General features: G+C 40.6%; 1 protein-coding gene across 1 annotated transcript; it reads left to right on the top strand.

The window, feature by feature from the left end:
* The first annotated feature begins 5,977 nt into the window (after positions 1 to 5,977).
* LOC113631213 (oocyte-expressed protein homolog) lies at positions 5,978 to 6,502 on the top strand. Its single transcript, XM_027127519.1, has one exon. It carries the CDS (start codon positions 6,011 to 6,013, stop codon positions 6,500 to 6,502), a length of 492 nt encoding a protein of 163 aa, XP_026983320.1. The 5' UTR covers positions 5,978 to 6,010.
* Positions 6,503 to 18,565: the final 12,063 nt, after the last annotated feature.

Below are 18,565 nucleotides of genomic sequence, written 5' to 3'. Positions count from 1 at the left end.
ACCGCATAGAGAAGAGGAAGAGAGAACAGCTCTGTCTTCCTCTCTGTCCACCATGTGAGGACACAATGAGAAGGCAGCTGTCTACAAGCTAGGGGAAAGGCCCTCATCAGGAACTGAATCCGCCAGCACCTTGATCTTGGACTTCCCAGCCTCCAGAAATGTGGGGAATAAATGTCTGTTGTTTAAGCTATCCAGCTATTTTGTTATGGCAGCCTAAGACAACTAATACAAGATCTCCTGTCCATTTTAAATTGGAATATTTATCTTTTTATTTTTGAGTTGTAAAAGTTCTTTATATATTCTAGATACAAGTCCCTTGCAAACTGTCCCTTTCATCTAAGATGCCACCATCTCTCGTTTGGACTAATTACCCCATCTTCCTGCTTCTACTCTAGATCTCTGTATTGCATTCCCCACACAGCAGTCAGAGTAATTAATTTTAAATGTACATCAGATCGTGTCACTCCTCTGCTCAAAATCCCTTACGGCTTCTCTTCTGATCCAGAATAAAATCCAAAGTCTTTACCATTGCGGACAAGCCCCAACTGATGTTGCCTCTGACCCCTGCTCAGTCTTCATTTCTTCCTTCTTCCCACTGCTTACCCTGCTCCAGGCACAGTGGTCACTCTGCTCTTTCCTAAGCAGGCCAAGCAAGCTACCACCTCTGAGCCTCTGTACTTGCTATTACAATAAGAAGCCAGCCAAGAGAAACTCAAGAGAAAGTATTGTAGGCAGAGGGAAGGTCTAGAACAGTTAGGCTGAAAGTGAGACTGACATGTCCAAAGAACAAAAAGATGTCTAGTGTGGATACAGCAAGTGGAGAAGAGGCAGTAGGTGACACAGATGGAAAGTTCAGTAAGGCTTTGTAAGGCAGGGTAAGGACTCGGGGTTTCACCACAATACAATGATGGGAAACCACTGGAGGTTTTTAAGCAGGAGAGTAACGTCTGATTTAAGTTGTAAAAGCATTGTTCAGGATGGGTAGACAGTGGCCACTAGCTTGGAGGCAGGAAGAAAATTAGGATGCCTTACTCTTACCCACTCAAATGTCTCCACTCTACTCCCAACTAGTCTTCTTCCACTTACGCAGATTCTCTGCCCTATATACTCTTCATTTTCCCCAGATGCAAGCTCTCCCATGAATGAACGATTGAATGAATGAACGAGTTTGCATCTTAACATTAATACACCAAAGGAGCTTATTCACGTTCAAGAAGCACTTAGTGAGCATTCAAAAATTTTTGAAAGGCACAATACTCTGCTGTGGTTAGTTATACACGTGACCAAGACACTCTCCTTGCCTTTAAGAAGCTTTTCTAGTTCACTGAGGAAGACACTACACCTGTATCTAAAATACCAGCAAGAAGGGTTACAAAAGAGTTACAGGTAAAGTTCTATAGAGAGTTCAAAGGATTGGATGATCACTTCAGGTAGAAAAATCACAGAAAATGTCCTATTTGAATAGAGTAAGACTTGAATAGGTGAAAATGGTTAGAAAGTGCATTTTAGGTCGATGAAAAGAAACTGATGTAGAATCTGGGAGCAGAATAAGATATTAAAGATCATTTAGTCCAAAACTGATTTTCCACGAGTGTAGCAAATTATTTTATGGTCAATCACAAATATAGAGAACAGACTTGGTTGTCGGGGAGAAGGGAGTGGGGGAGGGAAGGATTGGGGGTTTGGGATCAGCAGCTGCAAACTATTATATATAGGATGGCTAAACAAGGTCCCACTGTATAGCACAGGGAACTGTACTCAATATCCTGTGATAAACCATAATGGAAACGAATAAGAAAAAGTATATGTATAACTGAATCACTTTGCTGTACAGCAGAAATTAACACAACATTGTAAATCAACTATACTTCAATAAATTTTCTTTAATGATTTTACGGCCGAACAAGTACTCTTTCAACTTCATGCTTTCCCGTAAAACCGTATATGCAGTTTGGTAATGAGACTGCTACATTGAAGAGCCACAAAATTGTGGTGTAAACCTCCAGGCTATGGCTGGACCAGTGATAAAAATACATGTAACAGTCAGGCGTGGAAGAGAAAACGTCCGGACTATTTGTGAAAGTCTGCTCCATCTACCCCATAATGTTTCTGGTGCTATTCTATCTGTTCTCTCTACAGAATCTACTTTCATGCTTGTATAAAGACAGCTGATGAAATTTAACTTCTGCTTGTCTTGGAAGCTGAGCTAAGTCAATAATAAACATGTACTTTGGAATTTTGTCTATTTGAACATTCACAACCTGCTGCTAGACTTTTAAAAAATCTCAGAAGTTTTAGGCTAGTATAAAGGAAAATCATTATGATATTCACCAGAGAGAAAAAAAATCATTGATTTTTAAACTTTGAGTTGACAAAGTCAATAGAGTATGTTCAAAGAAAAACCAGTGAGTTGCTACAGTCGTGGCTCAGCAACACTGGACTTGAACATGGACTTATAATGAGTATTTATCTTTAACATTCACATGAAGATCGTGTCTGCAAACCTCAGCAGTTTCAGGATACTGCCAGATAAAGATGTTTTCATTTACGTTTCAATTTTTACTGCTTAATCGCATCCCTTACGGATCAAGGATGCATACAGTTTCAGGGCTAGAAGATTAGGCAGAAAAGTCTTTACAATTCTTTCTGTGTCCAGTCTGGGTTGACAAGAAGTCCTCGGCGTTTTTTTCTGACAGTGTTGCTTTGGAGACAACAAAGAGTTAAATCAGAGATATGGGGATATATATTTATGTATAGCTGATTCACTTTGTTATACAGCAGAAACTAACACACCATTGTAAAGCAATTATACTCCAATAAAGGTGTTAAAAAAGAAAGTTAAATCATAAGTATTCCAAAGACAATCCTTTATACCTAGCATATCAGTAAGTATGGGTATTAGGGAAAAAGTAAGAGGTAGTTTCTGCCTTCAGGAAATGTACACAATTGTTGGAAAGTTTATGTGTGTATCTATATACTATGAGAAAGAGCCAGAATGAGAGAAAGAGAGACATGGAAGCAAAATATAGACAAATATTTAACAAAATATAGCATTTGTACAACAGACATTAGGAAGGGAGAAGAAACTGTGAGCAGGAGTTAATCAGAGAAGGCTTCATAGAGGAGAGGGTAGGATTCAAGTAGTTACAGTAGAGAAGAGAAAGTATTCCACATAAAGAGAATGGCACAAGCAAAGACACTAAGATATTCCCTCCTTTTTTATTAATCCACTCAACATTTATCAAGCACTTCGCACCAGGATTGCTAACCAGTAGTTTCAAAGATGAGCTGAAAGATGGAAACCATGCTCTCGCCCTTCACGGGAGTGGCTTAGGAGCCATTCAATCTTCTAACCCAGTATCTACTCTGCAATCAGATTTTTTGAACGTTTATCAAAAAGTTGACGCTTCTGCTACTTTCTCAATGCATCTTCTTTTTTTAAAACCCTCTATCCAGTTCACCTGTATTCTCATATCTTTCATGAGATTATTTTCCACCTGCTGCTCTCACAGTCCACAGCATTAGCAGTTCTGGGAGCAAACACTAGAAACCCAGCCGAGATGTGTGGGTTGATGAAGCTCAGCAATGAAATGACCCATAACCAGAGCCACCCAAGTTCAGTTAAAGGATGATTGTGATTTGGAGCAGCCAAGGACCACTGCCCTCTGACAGTGGGGAAACTGACTCCTTGGAGAAAATCAGGATAATGACCTGCCAGCCCCTGCCAACTGGAACTAAGCATGGGCAGATAGAATCAGACTCCTCTCCCTGCCCTGAACCCTGAACAGTTAGGGTCACATCCATTCCAAGAGCAAGGGCAGCTCCAGAGAACACTGTGAAATGGGTCTTTGGTCATCAGTGCCCTATTACTCTCTTATTTGATTCTCCTTTAGAGGCTCCTTCTCTGTCCAATTCTCTGTTTCTTCAGGCCAGCCACAGGCTTCCCAGAGCCTCCTCCCCAAAGTGGGTGGACTTTTCCTTTGCCCACATGGAGGCATGTGAGCATGGCTGGAGATAATCAAGCAATTGGACAGGTCAGTTTCTGTATATTCATCATAACCTTCTACTTCAATAGGAAAATAGAAGTCATCTCCCCTTCCCACCATGAAATTCCCCACCCACCTGCATATACATGTTCATCATCTCCTCTCCTACCATTTCAACAGAGTTGTTAAGAGCATGGAGTTAGATTACAAAGGTTCAAGGCCTGGCTCTACCACTTAGCAATGTGATCTTGGATAAATTGTTTAGCCTCTCTGAGCCTCAGATTCCTTGAGAGTAAAATAGGGGGAATTTTAGAACCACCTCATCAGGTTGTTGTGAACTTATAAGGGAAAGCCAATGACCATTACAGTGATCCATAAAGCAAACCCTAAGTTTATTTATTTGCCAGGCAAGGGAACATGTACCAGTGAAGAAGTTCACTGAGGTGGGGAGAGAGGTGTATATATAAATAAATAAATGGGCAGGTGGGGCTCACAGTGGTTATACTAATTAAGAATAATAAGTAGGAATGTACTCTTATTCAGAGGATTCAATTGTTTAATCCATGGTAAAGCATTTGAAACATTGCCTGGCATATAAGAAACCCTCAAAAATGCCACCCTTCATTATTTATTACTAACCTGTTCCGAATCTTGTTCTCTCACTATCTCAGGGATTTTACTCTTGAATTTTCAGTTCTCTCCGTCTCTACTGGATCATTCCCGTTAGCATTCAAATATATTCTACAACCTCCATACATAAGCCTTCTCTCTCCCTTAGTAAAGATGAAGATGGAACCTTAAATTCAATAGTGAAAAGACAGATTTATATTATAAATGATTTGGAGAAAACAGGGAGCCATCTAAAAATAAAACCAAAGTTGTATCAGTACTTCCCACTTTACACCAGGAAAATCTCCTATTGGATCAAAGATCTCAGTTTAAATAATGAAACTATAAATATACTGTAAGAAATCATGAGAGAACTCTAATAAACTCAGAGTGGGAAAAGCCTTCTTAACTATGACACAAAACTCAAGGGCCATAAACAAAAAGATTTATAATTTTTTCTTTTTTTTTTTTTTTTTTTTGGCCGCACCGCATGGCATGTGGGATCTTAGTTCCCTGACCAGGAATCAAACCTGCACCCCCTGCAGTGGAAGCGCGGAGTCAACCACTGGACCGCCAGGGAAGTCCCAAGATTTATAAATTTGACAATATAAAAATCAAACATTTCTGCAAGGCAAAAGCCACCATAGGGCTTCCCTGGTGGCGCAGTGGTTGAGAGTCCGCCTGCCAATGCAGGGAACACGGGTTCGGGCCCCGGTCCGGGAGGATCCCACACGCCGCGGAGCAGCTGAGCCCGTGAGCCATGGCCACTGAGCCTGCGCGTCCGGAGCCTGTGCTCCGCAATGGGAGAGGCCGCAAGAGTGAGAGGCCTGCGTACCGCAAAAAAAAAAAAAAAAAAAAAAAAAACCACCATAAACAAATTCAAAAGACAAACAACAAACTGGGAAAATAAATTCCAAAGATAAATAACAAACTGGGAAAACACATTTACATCGTTATATTGCAAACAAAGGGCTACTTTTCCTATAGCATGTATAAAGTGCTAAGAAAAAAAACCCATAACCTGGGGCTTCCCTGGTGTCGCAGTGGTTGAGAGTCCGCCTGCCGATGCAGGGAACACGGGTTCGTACCCCGGTCCGGGAAGTTCCCACATGCCGCGGAGCGGCTGGGCCTGTGAGCCATGGCCGCTGGGCCTGCGCGTCCGGAGCCTGTGCTCCGCAACGGGAGAGGCCACAACAGTGACAGGCCCGTGTACCGCAAAAAAAACCCCAAAAACCAGTAACTCCCTTTTTTGAATGGACAACAATCCCCAAAAAAGGAAATACAAATACCTTTTAAACATAAAAAGATGTTCAATCTCACTCATAATGAAAGAATACAAATTATAATTATCCAGAGCTACCATTTTTCACTTACCAGATTAGCAAAGGTCAAAAGCCAGATAATACTCTGTGTTAATGAGGTTATGGGGAAAGAAAATCCCGCGAGAGCTGCTCGCCCCTGACCCGCGGGCTGCCGGTTCCAGCACAGCCGACTACGCGGGCGCTGCCGAGGCTCTGGGGGACGGGCTGCTGGGGTTTCCACTTCCGCCGCCACGGATTCGCTCCCGGCCGTGGTGGTTTCCTGTGCAGAAGCTGAGGAACCTGCTGGTGTTTTATTTGGAGGCGTGGCTGGCCGACTCGATCTTCGGCCCAGGCCGAGCCGTGGTTCCGGAAATGGAGTGGATGAGCCAGGCCCTGCTGACGGTGGACGCAGTTCACGCCGGGAAGTTGGTGGAAATCACCGTCTTCGGGCGGCCAGCTGTCCAGTGCCGGGTGAAGAGCGTGCTCCTGAGCCTGGCGCCGAGTCACCGGGAGCAGCGCGCCCGAGCTGAGAAGATGGAACAACTCGAGGAGTTCTTGAAGGCCCAGGCACCAGGCCCCCAGGTCCCCCAGCGTCCTGTTGCGTAAGTGTTGTCAGGAGCATGAGAACAGTTCTTCTGCTACTAAAGTTCAAGAGAAGCAAATATTCTTAAATCTATGCATTTATTTTTTTCCTGTATCTTGATGGATAGTGGTTTGATTATTTTGATGCTGATTATTATTTTGCTGATTAATTTACATTCCTATGAGCAATGGTTATTGCTCATAGGAATATAAATTCGTGCAACTATGAAGGGGAGTTTAGCATTATCATTCAAAATCATAACTGTTCATCCCTTTGATCCAGCAAATTCTTTCATTTATTTATTTGAATTTTATTTTTTTTATACAGCATGTTCTTATTAGTTATCTATTTTAAACATATTAGTGTATATACGTAAGCAAATTCTACTTAGAGAAATTTATCCTGCAAATTACACATACACACACACACACACACACACACACACACTTCCAAAACAACACATATATAAGGTTATTCATTGCAACATTGTTTGTAAGTTAAAAGCATTAGAAGTAAGTGTGTCCTCCATCAAAAAGAGTTAAATAAACTTTGGTGCATTTGCACAAAGAAATAAGATACCAGCTTCTCCTCTGCCCAGCCTGTGAATGTCAGCTTTCCTCTACACTCAGTCCCAGGTCTTCTTCATTCTCACTCTCAGTAGTGTCTCCCATGCCATGGCTTTAAATGTCTTCATAGAAAATAGCTCATTTCAGAAACCTAATCGTCATCTTTGTTGTTTCACTCTCCCACATTCCCTTCACCAAATACCACTAATGCAGCTCAAAAATATTTTGAGTTTTTTAAACAGCTTTATTGATGTGTAACTGACATGAAATAAACTGCCCATAATTAAGATAAAATAGGTGTATTATTTAATTAGTTTTGACACAGGTACACTCCCAAAACTATCACCACAATCAAGATAATAAACAAATCCATTACCCCCAAAAGTTTCCTAATGCCCCCTTGGAATCCTGCCAGCCCACCCCCCCATCACCCCACACCCCCATCCCCAAGCAGTAACTGATATGCTTGCTGTCACTATAGCTCATTTTGCACTTTCTTGAACTTTAAATAAATAGAATCATACAGTATGAACTCTTTGTCAGACTTCTTTCATGCATCATAATTATTTTACAATTCATCTACATTGTTGTATGCATTAATAGCTCATTCCTTTTTTGCTGAGTAGTGTTCCACTGTATGGAAATATCACAATTGTTTAAACTCACCTATTGATGAACAATTTTTGATCCTTTCCACATTTAGCTATTACATATCAAGTTGTTATGGATGCAAAAATATATTTAATCCATCCAGTTCCCTTCATTTAAAAAAAAAGTAATATGTTTCTTCTTTCTATTTTTTAAAAAATATTTATTTATTTATCTGGTTGCGCTGGGTCTTAGTTGCAGCGTGTGAGATCTTTAGTTGTGGCATGCGAACTCTTAATTGCAGCATATGGGATCTAGTTCCCTGACCAGGGGTCAAACCCGGGCCCCCTGCACTGGGAGTCTTATCCACTGGACTGCCAGGGAAGTCCCTCTTCTTCCTATTTTTAATGCCTCACTTAGTCTGCAATTATCTCTAATGAGTAGATGTAAGGTTCCTTAACTGATCTTTTATCTTCTACTCTTCATCCTACCCAATTCATTCTCCATCCTACAACTACAGTTAACTTCAAAACATATGAGTGCACAGTCCTTTCTTATTTAAAGTCCTTCAATGACCACCACTCTCCACTCTCCTCCCACCCACCCAGTATACTAAGAATAAAACCCAAACTCCATAGCCTAAAGATAATCCAACCTGCCTTACCCAACCTATCCTCTTTAACTTATATAGTACCACCATCTCTCATGGTTATGCTTCTTGACCTACATGATCTTTCTCTCATTTCCTCAGAATAAAATTAAGGATTATAAAACAACTACCTAAATTTCCTCCTGCTCTTGAAGAGGTTACAGTGAGATGGATTGACCCATTTAAGAAGTGAAGCAAGGAGTCTTTGATCTAAGGAAGAAGGAAAATGAACAAGGCCAAAAACTATGCAGGTCCTTGATGCTGATGGTCAAGGTGCTAAAAGGCAAGTCCAGGTGGGTCACCAAGTCTTTTCATAGATAAAGGCCACAGAAAAGCAACCCAAAATAAAATATGTACAGCTGAAAACAACAGTATGAAATTTAAAAAGATGAAAATTATTAGTGATGATTACTGATATGGAATACAGACAAGGGAAATCTAATATAAAAATAATTGATATTCCTAAAGAAAAGAAGCAAATGGTAAAACAAAAAGTTCTGAAAGATTTAATGACAAAAAGAGAAGACTTAATCCACCAGAAAATTTTTCCCAGGAAAATCAAAGTGTAATTTTGTGTCCAATCAATTGTACTTGAAACATAAAGGTAAGAAACAGACTTTCTCAAATAAGCAACAGTTCATGAAATTTAGTGCTCACAAGCTCTTTGAGAGTCATCCAACATCAAAATACAGCAAGCCGAAAGAAACTAGAAATGGAGGTTCCATGGCCAATGAATGGTGGGTCATTAAACTCATTCAATGGTTTAAAGAAAAAGCAGTGTTGTGAGAATTATGTTTACCAGAGAGAGCAAATTATTAATCTTGATAAGGTAAAAGTAAAAATAGGCTTACCAGAAATGTGGTCTTGAAGGGATGAGGTAAGGATAGTGTCAAGTTTCTCATCTTCAGAGCAGGAAGTCCATAGACACTGTTCAAGTGGAAGTCTTTTGGTATTTGGGGGGTTTTTTTGTTTGTTTTATAGATTTATTTTATTATTTATTTATTTATTTTTGGCTGTGTTGGGTCTTTGTTGCTGTGTGCGGGCTTTTTCTAGTTGCAGTGAGCGGGGGCTACTCTTCGTTGTGGTGCACGGGCTTCTCGTTGCAGTGGTTTCATTTGTTGCAGAGCACAGGCTCTAGGCGCATGGGCTTCAGTAGTTGTGGCACGTGGGCTCATTAGTTGTGGCTCGCGGGCTCTGGAGCACAGTAGTTGTGGTGCACGGGCTTAGTTGCTCCGCCGCCTGTGGGATCTTCCTGGACCAGGGCTCGAACCCATGTCCCCTGCATTGGCAGGTGGATTCTTAACCACTGTCCCACCAGGGAAGTCCCTTGTTTTTTTTTTTAAGTGAAAGAATCTTCTGAAATTTTAGACTTATTTTTTAGGAAATAAAATTGCTTGATATGAAGAAATTCTTATTAATCTGAGGTTGAGCAATTCTGTCAATTTCATTTGTTTTTCTCCTGTTAAATTCAAGTAAAGAAAAATTGAATGCTTTTTATTTTTGAAAAGCATTTATGATGAGATCCTATTTTTATTAAATAATTTTATTTTTGGCTGCATTGGGTCTTTGTTGCTGCGCATGGGCTTCCTCTAGTTGCGGTGAGCGGAGGCTGCCCTTCATGGCAGTGTGCAGGCTTCTCATTATGGTGGCTTCTCTTGTTGTGGAGCACAGGCTCTAGGCACACAGGCTTCAGTAGCTGTGGCACATGGGCTCTAGAGCGCAGGCTCAGTAGTTGTGGTGCACGGGCTTAGTTGCTCCGTGGCGTGTGGGATCTTCCTGGACCAGGGCTCGAACCTGTGTCCCCTGCATTGGCAGGCGGATTCTTAACCTCTGCGCCACCAGGGAAGCCCTCTGAGATCCTATTTTTATAGAATTATATCTATACACGCATAAGGATACATATAAAGAGAGATGATGACAAAGATCTTGTCTGCCAAAAGTTAATGATGATTATTTCTGGGTAGTTGATAGTGGGTTTTGTTTTGCTTGGTTTTTTGTTTTTTACTTTCTTCTTTAACTTTTCTGTAGTACTTAATTTTTGGTGGTAAGCATGAATCAGTTTACAAAACCCATACGTTTTAATAGGGTGTCTGCCTTCTGAGCTATCACAGGGTATGGCTGGGAAGAGGGAAGTTGACCAGAAGGCCCACTGATCATGGGTCTCACACTTTACAAAGACAAGAAACTCAGATTTTTCAATGTTCTCTCCAAAATGAAGATGCACATATTGTAACTGAGATACACTGACAAAATTAAATGTTTAAAACATAGCACATTTTCTTCTTTTTAAAATTATACCTGGAGCTTCAAGATATCCATGCCTCTTTCACACCCTGAGAAGCCCTGCATACATTATTCAAAGTTAAGAAATGCCAGTTTAACACAATGGGAAGGATAGGACCCAGAGGAGGAATCCTGGTTCTCCCTTCCACGTCCTAGATTATGCCCAGTTTTGAGCTTTCTACCAGGCGAATACTATGCAATCCTGATACTGTCATCTACAGAGCTGCAAGCATTGAACAAAACTAGTCCTGGTTAGGTAATGCACAGATTTTGTGTTATGATGGTCATAGCTGATTAATTGCTTAGATTTGGCTTGACTTTGGTCTGCCTTTGATCTGATCACTCGATTTCTAATTTTACTACTTGACTTCAGAAAAAACTCACTGCTTTTCTTACTAGATCTATGATTAAATTATCCGCATGTTTTTTTAACTTACATCACATCTATGGGTATCAGTTCCTACTTATTCCTTGGCTCACTGTTTCTTGACCCCTGGCTGGCTGTAGTATTGTGATATTGGACAAAATGGACCAAGAAAGCAGTGCAACTCACTTGCTTATTAAAGTCTCTATAGCAGTGAAAAGTGAAAAGGATTCACGAGAGTGTTGAGAAATTCTGGCCAGATCAACATCCAGGTTGATGAAACTGAGTACCTCGTGGGAAGCTGGTCCTGGGACTCATGGGTTCTCCCTGCCCGTAAGGTGTGATAGAAATAGTTTTAGAAATAGAAATAGAATCAAGTGATCAGATCAAAGGCAGACTTACCCTACAAGGAATCCTAAAGAGACTCCTTCAAATGAGGTAAAAAGACCTTAGACAGTAACTCTAATTCTCACAAAGAAACAAAGAGCACCAGTAAAGGTAGCTGCATAGGTAAATATATACAAAAGACAGCATAAGTTTATCCTTGTTAGTAACTTTTTCCTTCTATATGATTTAAAAGACAGATGCAAAAAGCAATAATTATAAAACTGTTGATGGGCTTATAATTCATAAAGATGTATAGTTGTAGGACAATAGTAACATAAAGAAAAGAAGAGAAAAGGAGTGATACTGAAGTAGAAAAAAAATTGGAGAAAATAAATAAAATACAATAAATCCTAGCTCTGCTAGTTGTATAACCTTGAGCAATTTTTTTACCCCATCCTGAGTCTCAGTATTCTCCATACAGAGTGTAATATTTACCTTATCCTTAAGTAAAATAATACTTATTTTACAAGCTTGTTGAATGGATTAGTGAAAACAATTTTCCGGAAACATTTTGCACAATGATCGGCACAGGTGCTCAATAAATGCTAGAACTGCTTCTTCTGAGTAATGGGTACTTGGCAGTTTATTATACTACTTTCTCAACTTTTCTGTATCTTGAAAATTTTTTACAGTAAGAAAAAAATTTTAGTGCCAGCTTCATTCCTTTTATGGTCTTTTCTTTGCTTCTTTCCGATTTAACCTATAATTTGATGAATGAGCCTAGAGAAAGAGGAGGTTAACTCTAAATGACTAACTAAGTTATCTCCACAAGGATTTTCTTAGGGGATGCAAGCAGATGAAACATGAATTAGGAAGTTCTCAACTCCACTTTGCACAGAGGTATGTCACATAAATTTAAAATGCAAAAATCCAGATTAACGAAGACCATTGTTTGTCTTTGTCCCCTGTCCTCTGGGACAGCCGCCAATGATACACACTTCGTGGTCTCCTTGTCTTTGTATAATCCCCAACCCGGAAGTGTGGGCTGGATCTAACAAGTCACGTCTGATAAATAGAATGCAATAAAGGTGATGGGCTGTCACTTCTGAGATTTAGTTATAAACAACTGTGACTCTGTCTTGATGGTTTTCTTTCTCTCTCTGGCTCTGCTCACTTGCTTGCTCTGGTGAAGCAAATGTACATATTGTGAGCTGCCCTATGGAGTGACCCACAAGTAAGGAACTGTAGGAAGCCTCTGGCCAAAATCCACATGTGTGAACTTGGAAATGAATCCGTTTCCAATTGACCTGGAGATGACTAGCTCTGCTGACACCTTGATAGTAGAAAGCCTAAACCACAGGACCCAGATAAGCAGCACCAGATGCCTGACCCAGAGACTGAGAGATAATAAATGTTGTTGCTTTAAGCTGCTAAATGTTGGGGTAATTTTTTATACAACAACACACAACTAAGACACCTGTTTCTTGACAAAAGGAATCAGTGTAGAATGTCTATAAAGATCTTCTGTGTATTCAAAATATGATAAGCCTTTCCAGAAATCAACTTACACAAATTTTTTTGGAACACTTCTTTTGCAGAAAGCATATTTATATATGCTTTATAGGAGTTATATAAGAGTAAATAGGAGTCACACTGACCACCCAGAACATTCTTATAAAAATTTAAAGTTAAAATTTAAGGTTACCTTAAGGTTCTCCTTGTCTATTTGTTTTTCCCAATCACTCTTATTGTCCCAGTTCCTCGACACAAAATTAATTTGTTAAAAAGAAGGAGGAGCAAGAAGAGGAGGAGGAGGAAGAGGAAGAGGAGAAAAAAAAGAAGAAGAAACAACCAGAGAGGTCATCAAGTTTTCATTGGCCAGATGAGATTTACAAACCAGACTTTTAAAAATACTTTGCATGCCAAGAAGATTCACTGAGAAGAGTAATTTCCTACACTGATGGCTATTCTCTACCTGAATCATGAAGACACCTCCTGAATTTTCTGGAACAGTCCCAATTTCAAATCTTCTGCTCCACTTTCCCCTAAGTCAACTTGTACTTGACAAAATCACATGTGCTGATTTGGGTTTGGAAATAATGGGTCCCTAAAATCCTGAATTGCTCTTGAACTAGGCTTGTGTCATTGGTGGGCACAGTATATCAACTCACCTACTAATTATTCACTGAGATCCTTTGATAGCTTCAGTGCTCTGCTATGACAGTCAAAAGAAGGAGCGGAGGGCTTCCCTGGTGGCGCAGTGGTTGAGAGTCCGCCTGCCAATGCAGGGGACACGGGTTCATGCGCCGGTCCAGGAAGATCGCACATGCCGCGGAGCAGCTGGGCCCATGAGCCATGGCCTCTGAGCCTGCGCGTCCAGAGCCTGTGCTCCGCAACGGGAGAGGCCATGACAGTGAGAGGCCCGCGTACCGCAAAAAAAAAAAAAAAAAAAAACGGAATCTTACAGAAGCCTATAGCGTATTTGGGGAGACTGAACAGCATATATGAAGGTACAGAGCAATCAATTAACTGGCTTCTGGATATAAGAGGTAACTCAGTCGTTCAGAAAAGGAAGGGATCCTTGAGAACTAAAGAAATCTTAGGAGTCGTCATGGAGGAGGAGGAGGACTTGAGATGGAACAAAGGAAGAGTTGACTTCATTTTTGCTGTTCAGAAGTACAAGGTGGGACACAATGAAGTCACAGAACAATTAAGAAAAGAGAACACGTGTGGAGGCATACCTCAAAGGTAGGTTGAATATGAAGAATGTTCCTAGTCCAGTGCTATGTATCTGATCATTGTAATAATGTTAATCACTCCTTTAACGCCTATTACTTGCCAAGCACTATGTTAAACACTACACGCTTACTATCTCATTTATTCTTTTCTTTTTTTTTAGTTTTTATTGGAGTATAGTTGCTTTACAATATTGTGTCAGTTTCTACTGTACAGCAAAGTGAATCATCATTTACTCTTTATAAATAAGACTTACTATTCTTTACAGACAAGAACACTGAGGGGCCCAGAGAAGTTAAATAACTCACCTGAGGTCACAAGCTAATATGTGGCAGAGCCAAGATTTGTAATAGGGAAGAACAAATCTCACTCCATATTGGATCTGTTTCTTTTACTTTAACCTTTGTTTTCTGTTGCTTTTGCTACAAATTAAGAATGTTGCTTGTAGCCTGAAATATACAGGACAGCCCATTCTCAAAGCTCTGACCTTTAAAAGTGTAACACTTTTCCATTGATATAGAGATTAAAAAGTTGCACAACAGCACATTTGTCTTATTGGAGGTTTACAGGAACATCATGACCTGACCTACATGGACAGCTGCTAGAACAAAGGATTCTGACACCAAGAAGTTTGCAACCACTAACCATGCCCCTCCTGTTTAGTATAAAAGAAGCCTGAGGGCTTCCCTGGTGGCGCAGTGGTTGAGAGTCTGCCTGCTGATGCAGGGGACACGGGTTCCAGCCCTGGTCTAGGAGGATCCCACATGCCACGGAGCAACTGGGCCCATGAGCCACAACTACTGAGCCTGCGCGTCTGGAGCCATGCTCCGCAACGAGGGGCCACAACAGTGAGAGGCCCGCGCACCGCCATGAAGAGTGGCCCCCGCTCGCTGCAACTGGAGAAAGCCCTCGCACAGAAACGAAGACCCAACACAGCCAAAAATAAATAAATTTATAAAAAATAAATAAAATTTAAAAATAAATAAGCCTGAATTCTAACTTGGGTAAGATAGTTCTTTAGGACACTAGTTCATCATCTTCTCTGACGCCTGGCTTTCCAGATAAAGTCACTATTCCTTGCCCCAACAACTTGTCTCTCAACTTATTGGCCTGTTGTGTGGTGAGCAGTACAAGCTTGGACTCAGCAACTGATTCAAGTCCAGGTATGACTGACACCAAAGCTCAAGCTCCTAGCCATGATGCTATCCTAAAATCGAGTATAGAAAACTGCCCAAGAAACATTAGTGCTGAAACTCTTCTGCAAACTCTTCATACGTAAGTGTCCCACCTGGCCAACCTGAGAGTTCCATCTAATGGGTAGTGAGGACAGACCAAGTGCAGGGGTACTGCACAGCGTAGGAAGCACATACCCTTCCAGTCTTGGCCATACTACTCTCCAGCTGTGGAACTCCTGCAAAGCCACTGACTCTTATTTTCCCTGTGTGGTCTTTAGGGTCACGGTCACCTCTAAACTCTATGTGCAGTATTTGTTTTGCATGCAGAAGGCTTACTTCTCATGACTACACCAAAGATATCCTAACACAATGGTGGGATGTACTGATTTCAAACATCCTTTTTTTGTAGCTCTGAGCTACTAACCTACCACCTAATAAACATGTCTTTGTTCTCCTTGGATGTAACAACAAATGCACATAAGTAATTGCATTAAAACTTATGTGTCATCAATTATTACTACTCACTTTGGGCTCAAGAAGTGCAAAGCCTCAAGGCAAAATGGAAGCTCTAACTTATTTTGCAAAGAAGGTAAAAGACAAAAGACGTGTGAATTCTTAAGAAGCTAGAAGGAGGCCTGTTTCTGTCACTCCTAATTCAACTCTCAAACCTAACCTGGTGGTGTTCAAAACATTTCTATGAAGGGAAAATATCTCACCATCTACAGAGACTTCAGTATTCTTTTATCCCAAGGAAACTAAAATATTTCCTATTTTTGTTCATTGGACATATCTTCACATTAGGTTATTGCTTTTTTCTGTTTTGCTTTGTGTTTCCCTGATTGGCTTATTGAACTCAGTTTCACATAATCCTTTGAGCAATATCCCCAAAACGGCAGTGTTGTGTTTAACCTAGTTCTATGACAAAGTAAACTGCTTTCCTTCATACTTTAAATGGAAATGTTTTCTTATTGTTCTAATCCCCCATATTCATTTCTGGGATGTTATTCCTCATAAAAGCTCTTTCTCATTACAGAAAATGAGAAGCATAAACAGCGTGGACCTCCTAATGTAGAGTGATGAGAATGTTCTAGAGTAAATGTGGCTAGATCACAGCTGGTTCTTCTACGTGTCAACATGCATATTAGGAGAAACTGGAATGGGGCTTGAATTTTATTCTCTTCCAGAATTTGGGATCTCATTCACTGCATTCTTCTGTTTCAGAATTTGGAATACTGAAGGATACTATTAAGTCAGAAACTGAAGGGTTAGAGATTTTCCCCTACTTGCAAGCTAACAAGTAAGGCTGCTATATACAGTTGTATATACATGACAGTGACTGAAGAATACACACCGTTTGGACATAGACAAAACTGTTTATTAATCACAACAAAATCAGCACCCAAAGCAATATCTTGCATCAGTTCCCAAAACCCCCATCCCCACAGAGTGACACAGTGGGGACCAGATGTCACCTAGGCAGTCACTGGGGTGCATCGCAAGAGAGAAATCCCCAAATTAGGAAAAACTGATTTATATAGGGCTATTGCTGGCTTGCCCATTCTCCCCTCCAGAGAAATAAAGAGGTTTTATTTTTCCTCTGGAGTGTAAGCAAAGCTCTTCAGGGAGAGGAAGAAGATTTTTACTAACCTGGAATGTGTCTAGGGAGGGAGACATTTACGAGCTCTATTATGTCTAGCTTCCAAGGTCATTTACTCTGCAAACATCCTTGAACCAATGGTCCAAAAAGTATAGGAAATGCCATGAAGAACTGCCTTCCAAAGCAGATAGGACTGGGGACGGAAAGTGAGTGCTGTCTCCAGAAAGCAATTTACCCCAGCAAAGCCCACGAGTCTTGGGCCTCCCTCCCAGACCAGCCCCGACCTGCGTGCTCTGGACTCCAGGCTGCCGGTTCACATCCCAACCCTAAATCAGGGAGAAGCTGAATCCCAAAACCTAGTGAACTCTCAGCTGAAAACCAGAAAAGACCTGGCAGAGAGGGGGGAAAAAATCCGTTAGACAGAAATCAGAATAATCAAATAATAGGTGGTACTTGGGAGAGAATGGTTTTTAGAGAATTTTCTAAGCTGATCTGAATGCCTCATTGCTTTCTTATATGACATGCATAGGCTTGGACAAGGCAGGGAAGAAACAGATTAAAGTGCCTGTCAGTTTAGACAATATCCCTGGAGTATAGGGATTGCTCAGAGAGCCCTCAGGAGAGCCCAGAGGAGAAATGATATTACCCAAGATGGGTTCAGGGTGGAAGAGAATTTATCCTGTAATGTCCATGTCCACAGTCCATGCAGTCTGACTCTTTATTATGTAGACAGACCTGCCAGGAGGAGCTCGCATCAGCAGCCCCCATGATTATAACCAATTAAGACGCTTCATTAGTATATTTCCATTTCTCAGAGTGAAAAACTGGTCTGAAATGGGACAAGCTATCGTTGACAACCCAAGGTACCAATGAGTGTACTGCTTGGAAATATCGTAGTGGTTCTTTGGTGAGAATAGCTTTGAAACTGGGTTATGCTCTCAGCAACAAATCACCGAGTGTTCCTGAAAAATTGAAAGCATCTTGTCTGGGGAAGAGGCATTACTTCTATTTTCTAGCTAAGGTATTTTCTGGCGTTCTGGGGAGGCAAACAGCCAAGATACAGTCTCTTCAGGCTTTCATTTGCTGAGAAAAATGGCCCTTCAGAATCTGTGATATTTTGGGCGCATTAAGCTGAGTGAAATTTGGGGTCATCTAACAGGTTAATGCTCCAAATCATTAAACGGGCTACACTAATCTTCCTTCCCACAAGAACAATGTCAGTCGTTTGACTTCTAAAAATGAGGGCACTAGGAAACAGAAGTTGAGATGGGAAAAATTGTGGGCAGCTTGTATGCTCTTTAAACAAGTTCAGGTTCTAATTCAAGAGGAAGAACGTTTACAGGGGTCTTCTCTCTGCACACAAATTATATCTTTAAATATATATACAAATTGTTTTTTTCCTTTGCTTTTAGAATGCTAGTGCTATAAATTAAGTGTTAATTGCTTGGTTTATTGTAGTTAAAATATGCTTTATATACTATGATTAAATTAACCTCTCTTTGGAACTTCCCTGGCAGTCCAGTGGTTAAGAATCCATGCTTCCCAACTGGCAAAGGATTAATCTCCAAAATTTATAAGGAACTCATGCAGCTCAATAACAAAAAAACAAACAACCCAATCCAAAAATGGGCAGAAGACCTAAATAGGCATTTCTCCAAAGAAGATATACAGACTGCCAACAAACACATGAAAGGATGCTCAACATCACTAATCATTAGAGAAATGCAAATCAAAACTACAATGAGATATCACCTCACACCAGTCAGAATGGCCATCATCAAAAAAATCTAGAAACAATAAA

Source organism: Aethalodelphis obliquidens, unplaced genomic scaffold (genome assembly GCF_003676395.1).
Source record: "Aethalodelphis obliquidens isolate GAN/ISIS:26980383/991018 unplaced genomic scaffold, ASM367639v1 scaffold31, whole genome shotgun sequence".
Classification (NCBI taxonomy): Eukaryota; Metazoa; Chordata; class Mammalia; order Artiodactyla; family Delphinidae; genus Aethalodelphis; species Aethalodelphis obliquidens.
This window is presented reverse-complemented; position numbering and strand designations above follow the sequence as displayed.